The following is a 25,247-nucleotide window of genomic DNA, read 5'->3' as shown; positions in this document are numbered from 1 at the left end:
CAGAAGAGAAGAATGAGGGGGGATTTGATAGCAGCCTTCAACTATCTGAAGGGGGGTTCCAAAGAGAATGGAGAGAGGCTGTCCTCACTAGTGACAGATGACAAAACAAGGGGCAATGGTCAAGTTGCAGTGGGAGAGGTCTAAGTGGGATATTAGGCAAAACTATTTCACTAGGAGGAATGGTACTGGAATGGGTTCCCTAGGGAGGGGATGGAATCTCCATCCCTCAAGGTTAAGTCTCGGCTTGACAAAGCCGTGGCTGGAATGATGGAGTTGGGGTTGGTCCTGCTTTGGGCAGGGGACTGGACTTGATGACTCCTGGGGTCTCTGCCAGCCCTGGGGTTTTATGACCCAGTTCTGAAGGCAGCAGTGCAGAAGTAAGGGTGGCATGGTCTGGTATTGCCTCCTTTACCTTCTGCACTGCTGCTGGCAGAGTCCTCCTTCAGAGATGGGCGCCTCAGACAAGCCACCCTCCCCAGCTGTCCAATTCTGAAGGCAGCACAGAAGCAAAGGTGCCGATACTGTTACCTCCCTGAAGTAACTGTATGACCCCCTCTGAGTCTGTGCCCCCAACTTGAGAAATACTGGCCTCCCTTGTGAAATCTGTATAAAGCGTAAAAGCATACAAAAGACCAGATTTCCTGGTCTATGACACCTTCTTCATGGCCGTGAATTTGGTAGGTCCCTTCTCATATGCAACGTCATCAGAAGATCATTTAATTTTGTGCCTGCAGCTAGGGAGGATTCATTCATTAGTTTATACAGGTGATAAATGGCATTTTAAAAACAAGACGTTTTCCTCTCTTTTTAATTTCCGTTATAGAAGGTTAAAATAATTTTTGTTGCACAATATGCAGCACATTCCTTCTCATTCCAACCATGTTTTTACAACAGCAATATCTACGTACGTTTCAGGAAGTGCTCATCTGCCAAAGCAGCATCTGTTGTACCGAGGTAATTTGATTCCAAAGTAGGACTGCCGTCAGCACAATGAGTCTTTAGGAGACTTGGCCAACAAGAGAAAAAACAAAGCTAGAAATCATTTCATTTCAGATAGTTATTTGTTTACATTCATGGCCGTGTTACTTATCTACACTTCTCCAAAACCAGTCACTAACTTTCAGTGTGTTCATCAAATAACAAAAAATACACATGGAGGCAATTAAAATAACTGAAAACAGCACAGAATGAAGCGTAAAACTAGGATATAACTTTTCCATTAAATTATTTCATTGAGAATACTCAGTACTTTGTACGAGATTCCAACATGCCAGGATGAAATGAATAAAAGACAATGACTGGGACATAAATAGCGTATCTAGGTAGTGATGTTAAATTTAATCGACTAGTCAATTAGTCGCTAAGCAGGGAGCCGCAGCAGGGTCAGCGCTGCCTTTTAATGCATTTAAAAGTACAGTTAGGAGGATTTACTGCTGTGATGGCTGGACAGGTCTCTGACTATGTCGATGATGATAACCAGAAGGCTGCTTGCATGTGTGCTTAATGATATGGGCCCAATGACCGCCACAGACCCCGAGAATGCCCCCAAAGACCACAAATCAAGTAAGGATCGAAGGGGCCCGGCCAGGTTTGTTGTTAAGCAAAGTACAGTCATAGCTGTCAGTAGACTCTACCGAATCACTACACACACAATCATTACAATAGCTTTAGCACAACCAGTGGGAAACTTCCATTGCCCCGCAGCTGGACAAGGACCATCTCCCCAAGACACCACTTTATATACAGGTACAACAGGTTACACATCACTGCTGATGTGTCAGGTTACCACCTTCTGACGCTTCTTAAGATACCTGTACCTATGGCTTGATTAGGTCGTCTCTATCCATTATGCTCTCATTTTAGACCCTTTATATTAGCTATTTGTCTATTGTTAGCTAGGCCTTAGACCTCAGACCAGGCCTGTGCTACATGGGCTTACGTTTTAGGCCTTCATCTTACTACAGCAGGAACATCAGAATGGACGTACTGGACCAGATCAATAGTCCTCCAAACCCAATATATCCGTCTTCTGAAAGTGTCCGTGCCAGATACTTCACAGGAGACAAACAGAAAATGGCAATGATCAAGTGACTCATCCTTTGTCATCTTGTCCCAGCTACTAGCAGTCAGAGGCTATGGGACATCCAGACCATGGGTTGCATTCCTGACCACCTAAGCTGAGGGTGTGTCTAGACTACAGAGTTTTGTCGACAAAAGTGGACTTTTGTTGACAAAACTATACCTGCGTCTACACTACCGCTGAGTTCTGTCGACATAACATCGACAGAACTCAGCAGTTTTGTCGACGCTGGTAAACCTCATTTTACGAGGCATAACACCTTCTGTTGACAGAGTTTCTGTCGACAGAAGGTGTTATTGAATGTAAACTGTCCTTTGCGTCTACACTACCAAGTCGACAAAGCAGCTTGCTTTGTCGACAGAACTCAATGTAGTCTAGACGCTCTTTGTCGACAGAAGTTTTGTCGACAGTATCTGTCGACAAAACTTCTGTCGACAGAAGCCTGTAGTCTAGACGTACCCTAAGAATCATTGATGGACCTACCCTCCATGAACCTAATTCATTTTTGAGCCAACTTGTACTTTTGGTCTTTACAGCGTCTGGCAACAAGTCCCACAGCCTATTTATGCACTACGTGAAAAAGTTCTTCCTTATGCTTGTTTTACACCTGCTGACTGGGTGACCCCTGGCTCTTGTGTTATGTTGTTCTGGTTCTTCCTGATTCACAAGTCATGATTTTATTGACCGGTATCGTGTTCCCACTTATTTGTCTCTTTTCCAGATAGAGCAGTCCTGGTCTTCTTTAAGCTATTTTCATATGGCAAGGTGATCCCTGCCTCCAATCGGTTTTGTTATACTTCTCTATTTTCATTCTCAACTGTGTTTTTTGAGGCTGGGTAGCCAGAATGGCACAAACTATTCAAGGTGTGGGGTTACTATGGATTCATATAGAGGCATTATGAATCCCTCTCTTAGGGGTTCCTAACACTGTTAGCTTTTTTGCCTACTGCTGCACATGGAACAGATGTTTTCAGAGAACTATTTGTTGGACATGTAAAATCCAAATTAATTAATTAACCGGTTAAAAGTTACGTTTGACTGGTTAACTGATTCAATGGCGGCAGGCTGGAGCAACCCCTGTGCTGCTGGCAGAAGCTGCCCTAGTCCGGCTGCTTCCGACCTCGCACTGGACTGCTGGTGAAAGGTGATGCTTACTGGGTATCCAGTTAATCATTTACCCGTTCACATCCCTACTATCCTTAGCAATGCCAATATCTCACAACAGCTAACTTAGATCCTATCTGTTGTACATATAGCTGGGACTAAATTTTCAAAGCTGCATTACACTTTGCATTTACCAATACTGAATTTCTTTTGCACTTTGGTTGCTCACTAACTCTTTTTGGTAAAGAAAGGTTTCTAGATTTTTGGACACTTCAGTAAAACACCTATCAGCCAAAAGAGCATAACGGCACTGCAGACAACAGCAGAGTACAACTGTAGGAAAGGCTGAGGATAAAAAACTCATTCAGGAATATCAATTATGTTAATTTAAAACCAATTTGTATAATTCCAAAGTATATCATCAACTTTTTAATATGGAAGTTTGAGCCACTGCCTTATAATTTACTTTGTGTAGTTTTGCTGAGATTTAATCTGGCTTCTGTTCAACAAACTTAAAATGTTAATCACATAGAAGCTAATAACTAAACATGAATAAAAATGTTTTATTGCCTGTTGTATAAATCATCTTTGTTTTTTTACACAAAGGTCAATAAAATTATGAAATTACTTTCTAGCTACAATTTTCCACCTACTTCAATGACAGAGGATGTACCAACACCCACCACACACTGAAATGAGAATGATTCTCCCATGATACGGGGATCCTCTGATGCTTTGTGCACTGTCAGTTTCCATCAGAGCTGATGGTAGCGTTGGCCTTGAAATAAAATGCTTTGTAATAAAGTTTCCAAATGGATGGTGATTTCACAGCTCATAAACTAAACTAGCAGAAGGAAGACCGCTTCAGGCAATACAAATGTTTTACACTATAAATATATTGTTTTGAAAGACACGAGGAAAGCTAAAGTATAGTTTTCTAAAGTGCGTCAGTCTGCATTACAGTAGTCCAAGAGAATCAGTTGCACAACCATTTGGACTTTCCTGCTTTATTAGCTTTCAAAGTAACTCTCATTTTGCTCAATCTTATCTCAGCTGTACCAGGCATACAAAACGGTTACTTCCCCTTCTATAACTGTTTTCCTTTGAGATGCATTGCTCATCTCCGTTCCACATTTGGTGTTCCCTTGCTGAGTGCACCGTCGCCAGAAATTTTTCCCTCAATGGTACCTGTTGGGCCATCTCTGGAGTGGTCTGGTGCTGCACACTGATGCGCTGGTACAAGGGAAATTGCCGGCCCTGCTGTCTATCTCCAACAGAAAGGCAGGACAGTGGGTCGTAGAAAGGACATGAACATTTCAAAGAGCAACAGTAACAGAAAGATGTGTAACTGGAAGACAGGAAGCCTTAAGGTGAATGGAAGGCTTCACACAAATTCCACAGATGGGTGGAGTCCTGGCACAGGGTGGAAGATCACGCTCCTCCTCCCTGTGCGTTGATGTAGAATATGGCTGCTGTGTTGTCTGTAAGCACTTGTACTCCTTTGCCCATGATTCAAGGATGCAATACCGTATAAGCTAAGTGGACCACTCTGAGCTCTCTGATGTTTCTGTGTACGGAGTCCTGAGATGAGCTCCCCAACCTAGATGAGATGCATCTAAAATTAAAGCAAAATGACATTGTCCTGCATTTTGCTTCAACTACCCCAGACTAACACGGCTACATTTCTATCACTATTCTAAAATTAAAGACACTGAAATTGGAGGTGTGGGGTAACAAAGGGAATGTTCAGCTACCCAAGAGGGGTCTTTTCAGCAGTTGAGGGAGGTGAGGACCAGGGCAAGAACTGTGAACAGTAAGTCCAAGTGGTGTTCGTTCAGTGAGTACACCAAGAGTAACCAAGTCTGCAAGAATCTAAGGTGCATGCCATACCATGTACGGCACACAGCCAGGTGTCCCAAAAGTTTAGGCAGACCAAAGTAGAGGACAGTGAACTAGTAATGGATCTGCCTGAAGAACTGGTCACCTCACCTCAAAAAAATAAATACTGGAATTGGAAAAGGTTCAAAAAAGGGCAAAACAAATAACTAGGGGAATGGAATAGGTTCCATATGAGGCGAGGTATGACTGCGAGTTTTCATCTTGGAAAAGAGATGAGCAAGGGAGAATGTGATAGAGGTCTATAAAATCATAATAAAAGAATTAGGGGTCATCCAATTAAATGAATAAGTAGCAGGTTTAAAACAAACAAGCAGAAATATTATTTCGCACAATGCACAGTTAACCTGTGGAACTCCTTGCCACAGGATTTTGTAAAGATCAAGACTGTGACAGGGTTCAAAAAAGAACCAGGTAAGTTCCTGGAGATCAGGTCCATTTATGTTTATTAGCCAGGGTGGATAAGGATGCAAAACTGTGGTCTGAGATGTTCCTAGCTTTGTTTGCCAGAAGCTGAGAATGGCCAACAGAGGAGGGATCACTTGATGATTACCTCGTTTGTTCACTCCCTCTGAAGCACCTGGCATTGGCCACTGTCAGAAGACAGAATACTGGGCTAGACGAACCTTTGGTCTGACCCACTATTACTGTTTTTATGTTCTTATGTCTGATTTATGATTAACCCGAGGAACTGTCTGTGGCCTCAGAAGACAGAAAAACGCATCTTTCAAGTTGAGGGAAGTATACCGGTTCCTTGGATCCAGGGAGGGAATGATGGAGGCCTAGGAAATATCTGGAACCTCTTTTTCTTGAGGTAACTACTGAGGTGATGCAGGTCCAGGATGGTCAAAGACCCCTTTGGCCTTTGAGATTAGGAAATAGTAGGATTAAACCCCCTGGTCTCTCAAGTTCTGAGGCATCTCCTTGACAGCCCTCTGGCTAGAAGTCATTCATGGGAAGGGTCTGAGTGTGGCCCCAGAGTTTTTGCAATCATGAAGCTTTCGATCGGAGAAGAGAGAAGAACCTTTGAATGGAAGGTTCTTGATCGACAGTTGGACCTCCAGTGATAGTCCTGAGGATTGAAGCAAGTATACTGCCTCATGACTGCTTTGGAAGCCATCATTCTGGCTGCCACATTGACTGCATTAAGAGCCACTTAGAGTGAGGCTTTCCTCCTCTGAGAGGGTGGAAAACTCTTGTCCGGAGTCCTGAGGCAGTGAGTCCTTAAACTTGTCACTCGAGCACCACGTATTGTAATCTGACCTCGCAAGAAGGGCTTGTTGGTTGGCAACACAAAGCTGTAACTCATCCAACAAAGACATTTTTCTACCTAGTTTCTCCAGGTCCTTATGCTTGCATGTATGGCCTGCCTGGCCTTGCCAGACCCTCTCTCTGGCCGCTATGAGCACCAGGAACTCAGGAGGATGCTGAGAATACAAATATTCATTCCCGTTGACATTTTGTATTTCTTCTCTGCTATCTTTGAAGTGGGAAGGAGAAAAAAAAGTCTGCAACAGCAACCTGACCACACCTCTTGCTAATGCATAGGGCAACCTTGGATGGCGCTGATGCAGCCAAAATGTCATCGAGGCTATCTGTTGACTCCTTGAGTACTTCTACCTCCAGGCACAGGTTAGCAGACCACCCTTTTTAGGAGCTCTTTATAGGGTATAAAATCAGCTTTTGACACCAAGTCTCTCAATCCCAAGATCTCTTCCTCCCAGGATGTAGCTATTTGAACTGGGGGAGAGGTCTTCCTCCACTTTTTCTGGCCCCTATTATGTCCTCCCAGCTCACATCTTGCATGTCTTACTGTGCTTGGTGTCAGAGTCCAGACTGAGTGCCAAATGGTGTAGTGAAAATATCTCCTCTTTGACACCGTCAATTAAGAATGACTGGGTTGTGGTCCCAGTATGAGGGGAAAGCTCCATGGTTTCTGGAATAGCCATTGAACCTGCATCAGTTGCAGTCCTCCAGGTCAGGTGCCAACAGGCAGACCTACACCAGAATCTGGTCAGATACACTATGGGTAGCAGCAGTGGCTATTTGGCTGGTTGCTTGCTCAACCTCCAACCTTGAAGACAATCTTCCTGAGATGGCCGTGGAGAAGCTGTATCCCATGCTTCAGCCAGTTGATGCCAAGGCTGTGGCGATCAATGCCAGATGAAGGAACACCTTGCTAACACCGCTACAACAGCCAGTTTGTTTCTGGTTGGTAATGAGGCCCTCAGTGCTGGGTAAGAGCTCCAAGTCCCACACTCCCTTCCGCTCATCACACTTATTGGAAATGGTGCTTGTCCCATCAGAATTGGTGGTACCTGGAGAGGCACGAGGTTCCTGGCTGCTGCAAAAGCCCCCAAGGTAGAAGGCACCATGATTCCACTGGCACCATGGTCACTCCTGGCATCAGCAGGTGGTACTATGCTAGTCTCAGTGGAGTGAGTTGCCAATACTGCTACTGGGGGTGGAGTCATCCTACACGAGTTGGTCACCACTGTACTCCCTTTATTTGTGCTCTCTTGGTACTGGGGAGTATTCCCTCCCAAACTGTTGCTTCTTGTATTTCTTTCTCAGCACTGATGATGGAGAACTGTGCCAAGAACCATGTGATGCCAGAGGGGCTCCTCACACTGAAGCAGAAGTGGTTAGTGATGAATCCGACCAACTTCATTTCAACACCCTTAGTCTAGTCTTTGTCTTTCTCTGTATGAGGCTTGAAGTCCTAATGGATTTGACAATGCTTTTATACATGAGCTTCTCCAGACAACTGGAGTGTAGACAGCTCATCTACATGGGCATGCTGCAGGAGGCACAGAATTTGACATCTGGGGCATATCTAGCACAATAGGTGAGGGGAAACCCTCTACGCTAAGTAAGGGGGGGTCTAACTATCTACACTAATGCTACTTACACTACTACTAAGACGAACAAACTAAGCTGAAAAAGTGCTCACTGAAAAAAGAGGAGTTGTTCCAGTGTAACCACCATGAGGCAGATTTGAACCTGGGACCTCTGAAACTTAGTAAAGAAGCCTCTACAGCTTGAGTTATAAAGCCAACTGGCTCTCAGCCCAGGCTGTAGAGGTCTCTTGGTCTTATCTGTCGCTGTGGTGGAGGTGCCACTGCACGGGGCAGGGAACCACACTACGGGTGTGGGTTACACCAGCAACTGTCATAAGTAGTAAGAAAGAACTGAGATGGTTTCGGGCTAGCAGTGCCCTTTATACTGGCACACAAGCGTGCGGCATCAGAGAGCATTTGAGTCAGCCCCACGGACACACTTGGGGGAAAATATCCAGCAATGATGCACATGGTGTATACACACCTAACTTGGAGTGGACATAAGCAAATGCTCAAAGAACAGTATTTTTTCCAACCAGAAGCCACATTAGTAACTCAATAAGTACCCATTCAAACAGGACTTGCAACTTGCAAGTTAAGAATCCAGGTAAAGCAATCTGAGCAGTACAATCAAGAGCAACCTTTCCTCATTGTCTGCTGGCAAGAGAATATGATCTTTGGGTAATATGCAACTACTATAGGCAAGGGCACTCTGACTATATAATGGAGAGACGTAGATTTGAAAATATGATTTCTATGAGATGCAACTGCATCTTCAAAATAAGCATCTGTTGACTCAATTTAAAAATGTAACATGATGCACTTTGGACAAATAGAAAGAAATACACCATTTCCAACTTTTACGTAGCTGTCCTCCGATTTTTCAGACATGTCAGCTACCATAATACTACATATTATAAAGTCAATCTTCTATAAAAATCTAGAATTAACAACCTTCAAAAAAATCTAACAAACTTGTTTCATTCCTATAACTCTAAAATATTATTTCAAGTATAAAATGTGCAGCCAATATTTGCTCCAGGTCAATATTGATAAGTTTTCACTTGGCAGGTTTTAATTAATCACCTATTAGAACAATCGTTACCTTTCAGCTATCTTTTAATAGGATTGTTTCTTCAGTAGCTCTAGTGTAATAAGCAGACATAATAAAACCAAAAATTAACAATCAATTTCAACATTTAGACATCAGTTTTACTAAAGAAAATATATGCTACCTTATTGCAGGACATTTTCCCTCATTAAAGTGGCAAGTGAGATTGCTTATGTGGCGAACACCATTAAAGGTAAACAAATTAAAAAGCTATCCTTGTAGCATGGTGGCAGCACATTATGCTATTAAAATAGCTTCTGTTGTAGACTTGGGATTTCTGGCACTGAGCAAGTTGATCTGAGGTGACATGAATAGAAGTGATGTATCCGGCATCGCCAATGGCTAAGAAGAATGTAAGCCATTCTATCTACACAGCAATCCAAGAGATTGCTGAGAGCATTGAAGACTGTTAATTATGTCCTTCTGGCAACAAATAAGCCAATCATGCTGGTAGTCACTAACTATTCAAATGTAGGAGAAAAGACAGTGTTTATCAAAAAAACACTCCTTTCATCAGTTTCTACATTTTTACACATGTACTTAAAGTAACCTCTACTATTTTATGCAGAGCTGTTAATATGATAAAATCTCTTTCCCAAGTAACAGAGTGGGTCACTTGCATTTTAATCTCTTCGCACAAGAGTAGAAAAAAATGTAGGTCAAATATCTGGCTTAGCATAGGGTTTTCGTTGAAAAACTGACGTCACTGATTTGAACACACCTGTAGCAAATAATCAAACCCATAAGACATTTGTGTTTTAACAAAAACTTATTTTAGCTGTACCTGGAGCTGAACAAAAACCATATACATGCCTAATTAACAGCACTGTCCTCCTTCCTCAACACCATTGCCCCTTCCTAGTGTGTCATGTCCTCAGCATTTCTCTAAATCATTAAAAAAGGAGCCGTTTCAGAAGGGAACTGGTCTTGTGATTTCTGTTTAGGTTCTGGTACTCTTGAGTGAGCTGTTAAATAAATGAGACTTGTTAAAACAAGTATCTTAAATAATAAAGGAAACTTAAGAGTACTGTCCAAATTTCTCTTTTAAATGTATTTTTTTCCAAGTTTGTTGTAACATAAAATTCCTCCTGTTAAGTAACTCTAAATGGTTACAGCATTGACCAAATAGTTCCCAGATTCATATTCAGATTTACCAATTTTTTCTCACTGAGGCAACTTGAAGCAAATTCTTCTCAACTTACTATTACATATATTTTAGAAATGTGTGCATCTGTCCATGTGACTGCCTGCGAGTCCGTTTCTTCAAGAACTCCTCCTAAACCAGTGTTTCTTAAACTGTGTTCCAGGTGCCGCGAGGCAGTCGGAGGTGTGCCATGGAGAACAACAGAGTTCAAAATGGCTGCCCCCCCTTTTTTTCCCCCCTCAATTACTTTCCCCTAGCCTTTCTCCCCCTCCCCCCACCACCACCACCACCCACCCACCCACCAAAGAAAAAAGCCTTGGTGTTCCTCATCAAATTACTGTTTGGTGTTCCTCGGTCTTAAAAAGTTTAAGAAACACTGTCCTAAACAGTAAGAGCCAGGACCACCACATTTGGTAGGCAGCTTCCTCTTATCATAACTTAAAGCAAGGCCAGGGTTTGGTTGTACTAGGAAAATGGGATGTGTCTTGAATTTGATTCTTTTCCATAACATGGAAAGGGAGGGGGACAGGGAAGAGGGGTGTAATCCTCACAGTTACCACTAGGGGCAGGAAGCACGGGGCAGAGCTATCCTGCAGAAAAACAATGGGGTAGCCACACCACTAATGGAGAGGTGGCTCTTGCTACAGTTCAAAGGCAGAGGCGCCCTTATAGACTAATCAAACAGTCAATGAAAATCTCATCAACTCTTTCATTAGTTAATTAATCTAAATTTAACATCCCTATTCCCTACCACAGACAGACCTAGACAAGGTCAAGTGAGTCCGCTAGTGTTAAATATGCTTTTGACGCTCAATTTCAATTCCTTTTTGGGTGTTATTTTCAATTGTACCATTAATATAAAGCAAGCCAACTATTGACTAAACTAATTGAAACAGAACTGCATCAAGGCTGATGGGTCTCACATTACACCTGCCAGCTTTATTCTGGTTTATACAGGTGGTGTGATGCTACATGATCCTCTTACTCTCCTGTTTTCATGAATGGAGCAGAGATGTCGTACCAAGTGTGTGACTAGACTAGTGGCCACAAAGCCAGCACTCCTCTTAACTGTCAATCGGGCCACACAAACTGCAATTTTGTCTAAATTATACTCATCATTTCATAAGCTGTTAGCAGAAAGATAAAAGACATCTTTCGAACCAGTGAAACTGACGCATCTTCACAGTTTCTCTGAAACATTTTTAAGAAAACAAACTGTGAATTAACATCTTCACAATGAAACTACCACCTAGCTCTTGCATTAAAACATGATCCAGTAACAAAAATGGAAAATTCTAGCTCCCCAACATGGAAACCACCACCACTGATGCAGAAGATATGCTACAGCAGAATTCTTCTATTAAAGAATATAACTAGGTAATTTACAACATTCTTAGTACGCTTCATCAGTTTAGTTTACAAAAATAACAAGTTGCATCATATTTTGAAGGATGAATTATCAGAAAAGGAGCTCTTTTTTGTAGCTTTTCATCTGCGCATACTGCATTCTAGCTGTGCCTCAAGCAGCCCTCCCCCTTTTTGCCCATATTGCGCATTATGTAACATACTACATTTCAGCCTGTGTCCTCTAACCTGAAGACAAAATGACATTTTCTGCAGAGCCTCACATTCATTGCCTTGAGAGGCTACTCAACATGGTTTTAAAATCTGTATAGAGTATCATCTCCCATAGCCATCCACAAGCACTAAAAAAGTTCTCTCTGCTTCTCTTTAAGGCCTAACAAGCATAGGAAAACATGGAATCAGGGATCCAACCTGAATCTCCATACCAAAGCAGAACATTTCCCCTAGACCAAACCAGGATCTGTAGTTTTCTACCACAGAAGCCAAGTAACACTTCAAAGATTGACACACATGTTGTATAGCTCAGTATAAAACTAGGGGGGGAAACTTATGTTCTAGATTTTAAGAAACGTAAAAAATAAAGTTCTTACAAATGAACCAAAACTGGATTTCTCTTGGGAATTACATGGCAGTAGCTTTGATAGCAACTCATATGTACTGCAGCTTGCAGGGAAAACAGAACATAGAACCCTTGTTTTAAAAACCGTCTATCCTAGAGCTATTCAATACACGGCCTACGGCCTGTTTGTTTATGGCCCGCAGTGCAGTTTGGGTTTACCCGGGGCTCAACACATAGTCCGCTGGTGGGATCCTTTGAACATGGCTTTCACTGGAAAAACACTCCACAACAGTGAGGTGTTGCAGGTGGGGTGAGCACTGAAAGATGCAAGCGGACAGGTTGGCTCGAACAGACGGGTATGGGATGTCAGCGTTTCTAGCCCCCAGGGAGGAGGTGCTAGGAGTGCCAAAGCACTGTGGCAAGTGCTGGCTGCTTAGCCTTGTGGACAGAGCGCCTGAGAGGTGCTGACTGGCTTCCACTGGCCACATTTGGGCCCGGCGCTGCGGTTTAAGGTTTAATCTTTGTATTCCTGTCTGTCAGTGAAAGAAGCTATTTGCATATATTTCCATGTATATGCAACCACACTTAAGTTTGCTGTGAGTATCGTGGCCCCCGGGGCTTCCAAAGTTGAGTAGCCCTGATCTATCAAATGTAGATACTTTCCAAAGTTCATGAAAGGTTCTTCAAGAGAACAAAGTAGCAAGCACAGTAAACTTGAATATGTATGCTCATATTACCTCGGGATGTTAAAATGCATTTATCTGTGCAAACATGTATCTGCTGAAATGTTCAGCAGATACACATTTACATCCTGGGGGCGGGGGCTCCCTGCGAGCTTTAAAGCCACTTCTCCATAAGAACTGGCTCCCGTCCCCTCCACCCGTTGCCTCTGTATCAGAGGCGGGACTGGGGGGGAGTTGGCTGGGTAGGAGTTGGTATGCACGAGAAGCCACCTCTCCAGGTTTACCGGCTTCTATCTGCCTCCCCACCCCACATCTGCTGGCTGATTCAGAGGCAATGGCATGGAAAGGTGGGGGGGGGGGGCAGCTCTGTGGAAGCCAGCACGCACAAGGAAACTGTTTAGAAGCTGGTTCCCTACATGTATTGGCTCCTGACTGCCCTCCCTGCCTCTCCAATACAAGTCAGCATGGCCGGAGCCAGTATGCACAGGGAGCCAGATTGAAAGCTGGCTTCCCGCGTGTACCGGTTCCACCAGTCCCACTAAACCTCTGCACTGCTGCCTCTATGGGAAGCAGCAGCATGGGGGAAGCAGGTGGCTTGGCGGGAGTCGATATGCGCAGGAAGCTGGCTTTTTCTGTGGAGCCACCCCTCACCCGCTGCCTCTCACGAAGGCAGCAGCATGAGGGAAGGGAGAAGGTACTCCCCCCTGTCCCTTTGCTGCTGCCTCTAATAGAGAGGCAGCAGTGTGGGAGGTGGGGTGGCAGGCAGAAGCTGGTATACACGAGAAACAGGCTTCCCACACATATACTGGCACCCGTCCATCCCCCTCACCTCCCTGCAGCTGCCTGATAATGATTAACTGATGAGTCCAGCCTTATTGTTTAATCTTGTATACAACTACACTCTAACAAACCTAATATTACCACATTCGGTAGGCTTGCTTTTCTCTCTGATTGGCCTGAGGTTATAATTTCACAATGCCAGGTGCAGGAAGAGAATGCCAGCCATTATGCACAGCAAGAATGGGCCCAGGAGGCAAGAAAATACTGCAAGCACTAAATTCAAGTGGAATTTTTCATTTTATAAATGCTTCTATACCAGGAATCAACGTCCGCCTTTCAAGACGTGTGTAGAAGAAATGGAAGCTGACAAGCTCTTCCATGAATCCAGCCTGCTTGGGAGTGAGCCACTCTCTCAGCTGCAGCAATGTAAATTCAGACTCTGGATGGGAAACAACCTTCACCGGCTGAACAGGCTCTACCAAGCCTTTAGATGGGAAAGCTGGACAATGAGCTCAGTGAATTCCACCCTTAAGTGGTGAAATGCCTACATTTAGCTCAAGGAATCCTGTCTAGTGCTGCACTTAGCTGAGTGCCTAACCTGGGGGGGGGGGGAGGAGAGTGAGGAGAGAGAAAGGAAGAGCAGAGAAGGGGGTGGGGAAATCTTTGCAGTAAACTTGGTGAATTTTGTTTATATGGGGAACAATTCTAGAATTAGCAGGACTTCAGCAGGGAGAAATATATTTGCCCTCATGTCCTGTCAACCATAAGCATACATTCAGATTCTGCTACACTTAACAGTAGGAATGTGAATGGTTAACTGACTACCGTTAACTAGCAGAGCAACTCCCACACGTGGCGGGCCCAGCCTGGCCACAGCAGCCCACCATGATGCAGTTGTGGGGGTGCTTGGGCCCAACTGGCGTGATCCCCCCACCCAACCCCATATTTAAGCATTTAACCACCAGTTAACTGAATAAATGGGATTTTACATCCCTATTGAATAGGTCATTCTAGTAGTGAAGGAACCAGTAACCATTACTGGACTTCACATAATAAATAAAAGAAATGTCCAATGGTACTTTACCCTGTGTTCACTACCTTCTGACTACAGTGTTTCTATATAATATTATTTTTAAAAAACACCCACAAAATCCAAAATTTCATAGCATAGTCCACCATGTGCTTACAGGAGAATCTGGACTCCAAGAGAAAGACGAAACAGGTGGGCAAAACCAGAATTACAATGCTGCAAACGACCAACAGTACGCCCAACCTGAGAAAACCAGTCTCTTAATAGCCCCAAGTTTAACCCAGCATCTTCACGTGATATGGCCAGTAACAGTTCTCCTAAATCAGCGTCTCCAACCCCAACAAAATTCATCATTCAGTCTTTTGAAACTAAATTAGTTGATTTTAAAAATGCAAAAAAAAAACCCCTCACTAAATAACGTTGAGAGTGTAGTTCTCCATGTTTCACTGTTTTCTCCTATCGAAGATGTAGGCTTTCAGCAAATACTTCAATGTGTGAAGGAGAAAAAAGTGAACAAAATAATTAAATCAAAACATGACAGAACCATGTAACCGGTGGCACTTGGACCAACAATACTGTAAGGACAGCCCAATACAGTCAAATGCCTTGAGGTTAAATTGAAATTGATCAACACCTTGCAAGATACCCTCAGCACTTCATAAGACTGTAGCCATAAAACATGCATCTTCAAAAGTATAATAGACACAGGATGAACAAAATGACTAGTTGTAAAAATCTTTGGGGCCTTCTTATGTGAGAGAACAGCACCTAATACACTGTTGGTGCTGTTACAGTATCACTCCATCAAAGCCAATGATATCGGAGGCATTATCCGAATGAGATAATGCCACCCCAAGATAGCCAGATACAGAATGCTACTGCTGGACAGTACTAGACATTTTACATACTAAATTAATTGGCTCTTCAGATTATTTCTGCCCAATACTCTTTTTTTTTTTTTTTTGGTGGGGAGGAGGGAGGGAAATCAGCAAGTACGAACTGCCTTAGAGCAGATAACTCATTACTGAACATACGAAGGGCCATACCAGTTCAGACAAATGGCCATCTAGCCCAATATTCTGTTTTCCAAAAGGGGTCAGTGCCAGATGCTTCAAAAGGAATGAACACAATAGAGCAATTATTAAGTGATCCTTCCCACTGCTCAGTCCCAGGATCTGGCAGTCAAAGGCTACCAATCCCAAGAGCATGGGGTTGCATCTGTGAGCATTTTGGTGAACAGCTGACAGCCCACTCCTCCATGAACTTATCTAAGTCTTCTTTAAAGGAGTAAGACTTCTGGCCTCTACAACATCCACTGGTAAGTTCCGTAAGTTGACTGTGCACTGCATGAAGTACCTCTTCAGTTTGTTTTTAATAGGCATCAGGTTTATTAGGGATGTGAATAGTTAACCAGTAAGCATCACCTGCTAAGGATACAGTTGCTGGACACAGTTAACCAATGAGGGCCGGAGCCACACACCCCATCCGCCATTGTACACTTCAGCCCAGTCAGAGGAGTCATCCCCGCCCCCGCATGTAGTGGGCCTAGCACAGCATGCCACAGGCAGGTGCAGTCCTGCCAGCTCACAGCAACGCCTGCACGCAGCTGGCCCAGTCCAGTGTGCCAAAGCAAGAGCACTCCAGCCCAGACAGAGCAACCTAAGGATGCTAAGAAGCAGGTAAATGACTAATCATGGAGTCAATACAATTCGTACTGACTACACAATTAGCCAGCAAAGGGGCTCTGCTGCAGCTCTGCAGTTTAAATGTAGTAAGAGCAGGGTGGCTATTACTATTTCTAAAATGCAGAAGCACAGCGAGCTGGGACTGAGCAGTCCTGGCTCCCGCTGTGCCTCTGCCTCCCGAGTCCCTCCCCACCACATCACAGAGATGGTGCTGGGGAGGAGGGGACCTACTTTTAGCCAGCTTCCCTGAGCACCAGCTCCTGCTTTCCCCCCAGGCTTATCGGGTAGTCGAGCTGATACAAAAATAGCAAGGGGGGGGAGGGGGAGACAAGTAGTTGAGTAGTGACTCGACTTCCCAATAAGCCTAGGAGGGGTGGCTCGGCAAAAGCTGGTATGAGCGGGGAGCTTCCTTGAAAGCCGGCTTCCTGCCTGTACCACCTCCCACTCTCCACTGTTGCTTCTCTATCAGAAGTGGGGACGGGAGGTGGGCCAGCTCCCCACATAGTCACTGACTCCCGCCTCCCCCGCCCCTGGAGAGGGGGTTGAAGTCGTTATGATTAACCAAGCTTATCAGTTAATCATGTGTATGACTACACTCTAGCATCCCTAGTCTGAATGTGAGTTTTAGTGGTATGAACAGAGAAACGATGGATCTGAAACTGGCACGAAGGGCAAGATTTTGATATGGTACTAGGGAGAGGACCAGTGTAGGTTACAGACTTGAGGATAGTGCTGTCTCTTGGTGACAGAAAAGAGGGAGAGGGAAAACAACACGGGACAAGCTGAATTCTTTAAGTTTAACTCTATGGCTAGAAGAGCTGTCAAAGAAGATGAGATACAGAAGGTGAGAGACAAATCTGTGAGTCATCAGCAAAAAAATGTCAAAAGCTATCATGAATGGATCAGAAAATCTAGAAATAAAATGCAGGCAGGCAAGAGGAGGTATCCAAGGACTAAGCTCTGTAGGAACACCACCAAAACAGAAAAAAGAACAATCCACTCAAGATGTTGAACGAACAATCAGCAACATATAAGAATATAGGAGAATGCATGTCTTGTGAAAATTAAGTTAGGAAAAGATTTCTAGAAGGCGCTTATGATCAAAATTCAAAAGAGGTTAAGAAATATGAGGGTGGGATAGAAGCCCTCTGATCGAGTTAAGGAAAAAAAAAACCAGAAATTTGAATGAGTTTCTGATTTATTCATTGCAGTAAACTGGTCAGAGAAACTGTACTGGAATTTAAACATCAACTGTGTCATGGAAGCCAGGTGGTATAGCAAAGCCAGAAAATGCCATTGGGACAAAAGACCAGGTTTGCCCTACTGTTTATCTGATGGGGCAAGATAAAAATGAATCCTTGAACAAGCCAAATGAATATTATTAAAACGAAGGTCACAAACTTTTCCATGTCAGCAAATATCAGTAGGGTGAGAAGCATATATGATCAAAGTTGACAAGAGAGACCTTCACATAGTTTTGTTCTATCTCCTACTGTACAATCTGATTGTATTTTTCACATTACAGGTATTTTCATAGAATCACGCAGATCAAGTCTGAATTAATATAGAAATGTATGCTCATCAAGACTAATCTACCATTACCAACGTATTGCTCTCAGTAAATTTGAGTATATGGATTTAAATTTGTGATCTTAGCAATTTTATTATCAGGCAGCAGAATTTTATTTTTTTCTGAGGATTGTCATTACAAATTATAAACAAAACGGTCACTCTTACATGTTTCTAAATGTATTTCCTAGCTCTAAAAAACAACAGACTCCAACATGTGGAAAAGATGCGCCACTAGATTGCTCCTGAGTATACATATCTACTTGAGTTTTATGAGGCACTGATGCATTTAAAATATTTTTAAATGGCACAAATATAAACATGTAAATACTGAGCCCATATACATTTATGATAAATCCCTGAAAAGTACATAATGGTTAATATTCCCACAATGCCACATGTTATAAGTGACATCAGGGAAATACACCCCACCCACAGTTTCCCTCCTGATGCCAGACTCCAGGGCCTCTCCATCTGGTAAACAAATGTGGCACCACGGAGCTCCCAGTGAAAAAGAATATCATCTCCTCAACTGTCCCCTGCAGTCTTTTGCCCCCCCCGCTTTTTCCCTTTTTTTTAAATAAATGATTTTTTTTCTTTTCTCTCCATAAGTTAGCCATGTTCGAGACTGAACATGCTTTGCCTCATTGAAGTCTTCTGAAATAAATTTTTAAAAAATTAGGTGGAGGAGGAGTTAATTTGCATTACTTGTGAAAGTATTTTTAACTACTTCTCATTTATGAGATCTTTGAATTAGGACTCATTGTTTGTGGAGAAGCCTCTTTGTGAAGCAGTTGTGGTTGCAAGCTGTTAGTTCGCTTTTTTTGGTCTTAGTACTAAAAATAAAAAATTAAGTCTCTTACTGATATTGTTCTCTCTATAACGAAGAAGATACTTTTCTCCATCTGCAGTTACTAGTGTGGTTTCAGTGCAGCCTAATGTACTTTAAAACACATTTCTAGTAGACAGACTATTGATCATCATCTTCTTTCGACTTAAAGTCTCGCGTCTCCTCATACATTTCCAACACAGGCAGCAAGTAAAACGTCTTTCGAAACACCACTAACACCAGAAGTTGCAGCGACTCCAAGAGGATCTCAGGTTCTTGCCTTTTTCAGTTCTTGTCAAATTCTCAAAGAGGAATGTTAGTTCTTCTAATTTATTCCCTAACTTTGTGGAAGGAATAAGTATCGCTACACCATCCCTGACAGATGTTTGTCTAACCTGTTCTTTAAAATGTCCACTGACACGAATTTCACAAGCTTCCTAAGTAATCCACTACTAGGGCATGATCTTGATTTAATATTTCATCCAAAGCACATTACATTTAAACAAAGAAATAATCCTCTAATATTATATTGCAGTGTCAAACAGTTGGTATACAGTCTAATACCTCCTGTACAACTTAAATTAACCACTTCTTGGAACAAAACCAAAAAATATTAACTACACTGCTCCTAAATATTACAGGACTTTTCATGGATGGTAAACATACATGCTGCAATATGTCAAGAGTAGACACAACAGGGTGAGCTAACAATGAAGTGTCAGCCTTAATAGAGACCTGCAAAAGAAATAAAAAAAAGCAAGCCAAATACAGAACAGCATCCTGAATGGCTACAAAAAGCAGATTCTGCTTGATATTTGACACAGAGTCTGTGTGTGCATGCATGTAAATTCTTTACAGATCATGAAAGGTCTACAAGTCGATTCCAGGTTCATTGCTGACGTCTCAAAGGGCATCATCCTGGGACAGACAACTGATACTGAATAATTCCACAGGCATACCGAGCTGACCCATCAGAGATCTAGTCCTATAAGATGGGCATGGGGGAAGCTGTAAAAATAGTATGCCATTTTCAAATGTACCTTTATTACTGGATGTAAAAATTTTAACTCATGAATGGAAAAAAAATTCAAGTGAAAGTCAGAGGCTACACAAAACACCATCTGATGAATTCTGAGGCATTGATAGTAAGCATACATCCAACTAAAAGACTTCTCAGAATCTATAAAGATTTTTTAAAAGTTACAAACCTACATATTACTGTGCTGAACATCCTTTAACCTGGTTAGTGGAAGTATTTAGCAGGTATCTTATTCTTCCGCTCAATTTTCACATGCCCTTTCCAGACCAGCTCTAATACTGACATTTGAGTCAAACCTTAATCAATGTAATAGTTTTCCTTATTATAATTAGTTGACTCATCTTGAGTTTGGACAAATATTTTCACCACATGAGAGCTATTCCTGTTCAATTTGTAGAACACACATACAAAATATTTGAGAATAAACCAATAATTTTACGAAAGCAAGAGAAAAGTTTCTATTCCTTGATGCTTTATGTATACAAGATACCTACTGATGCACTAGTATTTTCAGCTATGTTAAAATTATAGTACAATACTAGCTAAATGAAAAAACATGGACTTTTATATTTTAAACTTAACTTGAACATTATAAGCCAAGAAGCTAGTACATCACAGAAAGTAACTGGTTTGAGAAAGCTCTAAACAATCAGTATCCAAGAATCAAATATTGTTGATGAATTTGCTGTCAGGAACTGGTTTTGCAAGTTCACATGCATTTGGCACTGACCACCAGGTTTCAACTGATGAACATTACTGGAAATCGGTTACAAATTTATTGGAAAACAAGCTCTCAATCTTAGTGTTATATTTTGTTAAACTATGGTGTGCCCTAAGTAAAATACATCATCATTTGCAGAAGGCGGCATGTACACACCTACACATTTATAAGAGCATTTTCAAAGAATTCCCCCCAAACCAAATAGAATACTCCATCTCAAATCAGTCAAGAAATTTAGAAATGTATCAATATGTTGGCATACAAAGAAAACAAAATATACATCTACTAAAAAGACAAAACAAGGTGAAAGATGGCTAACAGAAAAAAACTCATTTTAAATAAAGTCAGTGAGATAGCTAGAGATGTATATATGTTAACTTTGTTACAATAATTTACTACACAGCTAAAAAGTTATGCCCACTATTTTCCCTCTTTTGTTTCTTAACTAACATTCACCAACAATAGCTTCCCTAAATAAATATTTGTTCTTAATTCAAAAGTTGTATCACATTGTAACAGTTTAAGAATTGCAATACCCAAAAAAAGTGATAATAAACAAGCAGAGAAGCCCTTTTATATCCACAGTACACAAACATGCCTGGGGCTCAGTAATTTTAAATTGGTTTTTAGTTTGTGAGAACCCGTTCAGCCTCCATCCTCTATTAACATGGACAAAGGTACTAAGCTACATTCTAGTGTCTATTCTTATACTTTAGAAAAGAGGTGGGCTTGTTTGGACCTTCCCCCCCCCCCGAGGGTTAGGACCCCCCCACACACACACAACATTGGGGAGCCTACACTGGCACTCCAGCCCCCCCACTGCCCTATTACAGGTGTGGTACACACTAGGCTGGGCCCCCTCAAGCTCTGGTGTTTGAGGGGAACATAAGGAGCGTCTTTCTCCTTCTTAGTCAGGGGCCACTTCAGTGAGTGAGGGGTATTTTTTTGATTGTGTGTTGGGGGGGTCCTTTTAATTTGTGGGGGGCCTCCGGCTGATTTTTCTGTGAGTGGCCCCTGACCCAAAAAAGGTTCCCTACCCCGCTCTAGAAGTTTCTCTCAATTATACTTGATCAGACTATGAAATATGCTTCACTTACATATTAAACAAACTTCTGCCAAAAAAACAGCCCCACTCACTAATGTGCAAATGGAAGAGACCTAAAACATCACAGCCATTGTTTCTGTAATCTTTACCTCATAACACACTTTACACTCTAGATTTGCAACCTATAAGTAGATTATTCAACATTCAAAGTAAAAAGTAAGCACACCCTTTTAAAATCATGTTAAAATTCTCATTCAGCTTTGACAAATTTAATCTCTAAATAAGACAAAATTTAAATGACTGGTTTAAAGCAAGCCAAGAAGAATTACAGTACAGTTTTTATAAATATTAATTAATATCTGACAGTGTACATTTCAAAATAATAATTTAATGCTGACTTTTGTTCTATGGAAAATAAATTTGAGTAAAAGGTAATTTATTTAATTATTTAACTAATATAAACTAGAAAATCAATTTTATCACAAAGTCCCATTTGTAAGAGTATACATAACTGATAAAAACAGTTCTAATTCTAGCTTCAATTTTACATTTCTGCTAATACAGAATTTGTTTCATTACTTTATTTTAATTTGTAGAGCACTGTTCCCCATAGCAAGAGAAAAATTCATAAGATTCAATTTCACTTACCTGTAACCCCCTCCTCCTCAGAATACTTGAATCATCCATATTTTAAACTCTCAGCTATTGCCAGAGCTAACAATTCCTTCTCACTCTCACTTGCTTCTGGCTAGTGATACTCTGTCACAGACTGGCAAAGCAGCCCATTATTTTCAATCTTTTTCTCCCAATCTCTAAAAATAAGTCTTGGTCCTAAATTTGCCTCAGTCATGAAGAACTGCAGCCAGTGTCTCTGATCAGATGTTCGTACTTCTGTCTCCTCTCAGGCACTGTAAAATCACATTAAAAAGCTGCAAAGATCTGAAAAATCTGTTTCAAGTTTGAATGTGTTTTCCCCAACACACATTTGTGTACACGTAAAAATCCAAGTCCTAACAAAATGTCAAAAAAAATTAATTAATTCAGATTTTTTTCCCCTGGGTCTTGGTTCAATTTCATTTTACCTGATCTGTTAAAAAGGCTCAGTAAACTACAACAGCTTGCCTTTATCTAGTGTTTACAATAAGCTCACAAAATCCAGGCCACATTTGTTTTTCAAAAATACACCCTCCGACTTTACTAAAATTCACTATTCTTCTAATTGATTATAAAGACTAGGGAATTTATTTTGCCAAACACGCAAAATTTCTTTATTCCTTTCGACAGACAAAGCAAATGTCAGATTCTTCAGACACTGTAGCACATTCTTTTGTTTCTGCTATCTCTGAAGTATGCTGGTCTCTTTCTCCTCAAATGTGGCAGGCACGACGCTGTCTTTCTTTACTGTCTTAGTTCAATACTGAGATTTCACTACTCCTTTATGCATTGAAGGGTCTGGAACACGTGTTGTGAGTTCTGAACATGTAAGAATTCATTCATTCATCTATTCATCACTGACAGAGCTGTCATAAGAAGCCCTTCCCTTTTCGTCATCCATGTATAAGTGGTAGATTAGAAAGATGCCACGGTTCAGCTGAGGCTTTTTCAGCCTGCTTTGTACTTTCTTTTTTCCACCGTTACTTTCATGCATATAAATTCAGCAAGGCAAAAAATGCTTCCTTCCTTCCATATGCAGTATCAAAATCATATTTGAATTCGAGAAATTAGAGTGTATTCAAGAACGAACAGCGAAAATGAGCTTACTATGAACACGGCTTTAATGAAAAATCTAAAACTAAAAGATAATGGGTTGAATATATCAAAACTCTTAAACAATGCTTTTCCTATATTTTGCCTTTTTTTAAAAAAAAAAATCAAACATATGAAAAACATGAGAAACAATTAAAAACAGCCCATGAATTTGTAGCACAGGGTAAAGGCAACAGATCCTGCCCCCTGATGACAGCACAGTAAAGAACCTACAACTTTCTAATATAAATATTTCTCTCCCCCTCCCCCTCCAAAAAAAGCAAGTTCACCCTCTGAGGAATTCTTCTAGGTATTTAAAAGAAAATTTCAGATTCCATAAAGAGCTGTGTGTGAGGAACTTTTAATCACTCTGTTATATATCCTAAAGCCTGCATATGTAGGCATTAGTAAGAACTCAGACTGCAGAGCGCCTCCCATTGCTAGCTGAAAAGCTCTGTCCCCACAATTACAACAGCGTGAAACCAAAAAAGTCTCAATAAAAGCACACAGGTTGATGGTGCTTAAAAGAATGTATATTTACATGGAAATCTTTGGTCGGTCTTCATGCTAAGTGACTGAGTTGTATGAGCTAACCACAAAGTGAACCAAAAGCAGATACAACTCAATTTCATTCACCATAGTTCTTCAAATCCTCTGCAGAAACAGTGTGGTCTTTTATTGTGAGGTGCTAATAAACCCTCATCTCGCCGACACCTCCTTCCATCTGCCGTTTTAAGTAACTGAATTTGGAATTAGGTCTGCAGAGTCTTTGTGAGCTACCCGACAGGCAACCAACCACACACAGGCTGAGCAGGAGCTCATTTGCATAGTGTATACTGTACAGTGTAAAAGCAGTGCACTAGTAAAAACTCAGCCACCTGATTTTAAAGGAACAGTACCCTCTTCCTCAATATACATGATAACAGAGAAAGATTTCTCCATTTTAAATTGAATAGACACGAGAAGCAACAGTAAAATATGAACAGACAAAACCCTACAATAAAAATACAAGTCATATGTTTCATCCTAAATAATACATGTGATATGATGGATTTCAGAAATGAGAAAATGTACTCGCTGCACACCTCAACACACAACCAAGTTTCCTGCAAAAATACTTCAAGATGAGTGAGCAGCATACATTGTCAGTTAGCAGCTACAGTGCCCCAAAAAAAGTTAGTGGCAGAATTGATACCCAAACTGAAAACCAGTTTTTGGCAGCTCATGCATATTGGAAGAACGTTCTCAGACACATAGCTGAAATCGTAGTTTTTCTTACTGAGCATGGTCTGCCATTTCATGGTTCAGATGAAACTGTTGGATCAAAACATTGTGGCAAGTACCTTGTGTTCTAGAGCTAATTGCAAAGTTTGACCCTTTCCTTAGCTCAGCACATCAGTGAACATGCAAATTGCAGAAGAGACCAGACATCATCTCTCTCAAAGACTATTGGTAATAATTCATTGCACTGCTGGCAAAGACAATGCTATTAGCGAACATGTCAGAGGCACCCAGATGATCTCCCAGTAGATTTTACTAAAGAATTTCTACAATTTGTTGAATTCATATCACTCATTTATATAGAAAAGATGACGAAAGCTTATCTATTTGCATGTACCAAGTTATCACTGAATCCAACGTGAAATAAGTTTTCCCAAATGTTGAAACTGCATTACAGCCATATTTTTCACTAATCACTAATTGTAGTGGAGAATGTTCCTTCTCTCTTATAACAAAGGTTAAAAATGTCCTTCAATCTACCATGACTCAAGAACACCTCAGTGCTTTGTCCCTCTTGAGCACAGAAAATGCAATTGTTAAGTCTTTGAATTACAATGACAATTCATGACTTTGCAACAGCTAAAACTTAGAAAACAAAATTGCTTGTTTGAAGGAGAAGAATTAATGTGTTAAGTTTACGTACATACAACAACGGCATAATTTTCCCCCCCGCAATATGTACTTCGTTCTTAGGTCCTTCCCTCCTATTAGACATAGGCCCCTCATGACCTTAATCCAGC

The 25,247-nt window shown here is 41.5% G+C and overlaps 1 protein-coding gene across 9 annotated transcripts in view; it reads right to left on the bottom strand.

The window, feature by feature from the left end:
• MAST2 (microtubule associated serine/threonine kinase 2) overlaps positions 1-25,247 on the bottom strand; it is a 309,029-nt gene that overhangs the window by 194,267 nt on the left and 89,515 nt on the right. Inside the window, exon 1 of one of the 9 annotated variants that reach the window (XM_075935893.1) lies at positions 22,129-22,465. The exons of 7 other annotated variants lie outside the window; for them this stretch is intronic. In XM_075935893.1, the coding sequence (XP_075792008.1) occupies positions 22,129-22,167 (39 nt within the window). In that variant the 5' untranslated portion in view covers positions 22,168-22,465. Of the gene's footprint in view, positions 1-22,128; positions 22,466-25,247 lie in introns of those variants that run through there. One more of the 9 variants, XM_006117331.4, reaches the window with a different exon arrangement.

This window comes from Pelodiscus sinensis, chromosome 9 (assembly GCF_049634645.1).
Source record: "Pelodiscus sinensis isolate JC-2024 chromosome 9, ASM4963464v1, whole genome shotgun sequence".
Taxonomy (NCBI): domain Eukaryota; kingdom Metazoa; phylum Chordata; order Testudines; family Trionychidae; genus Pelodiscus; species Pelodiscus sinensis.
This window is presented reverse-complemented; position numbering and strand designations above follow the sequence as displayed.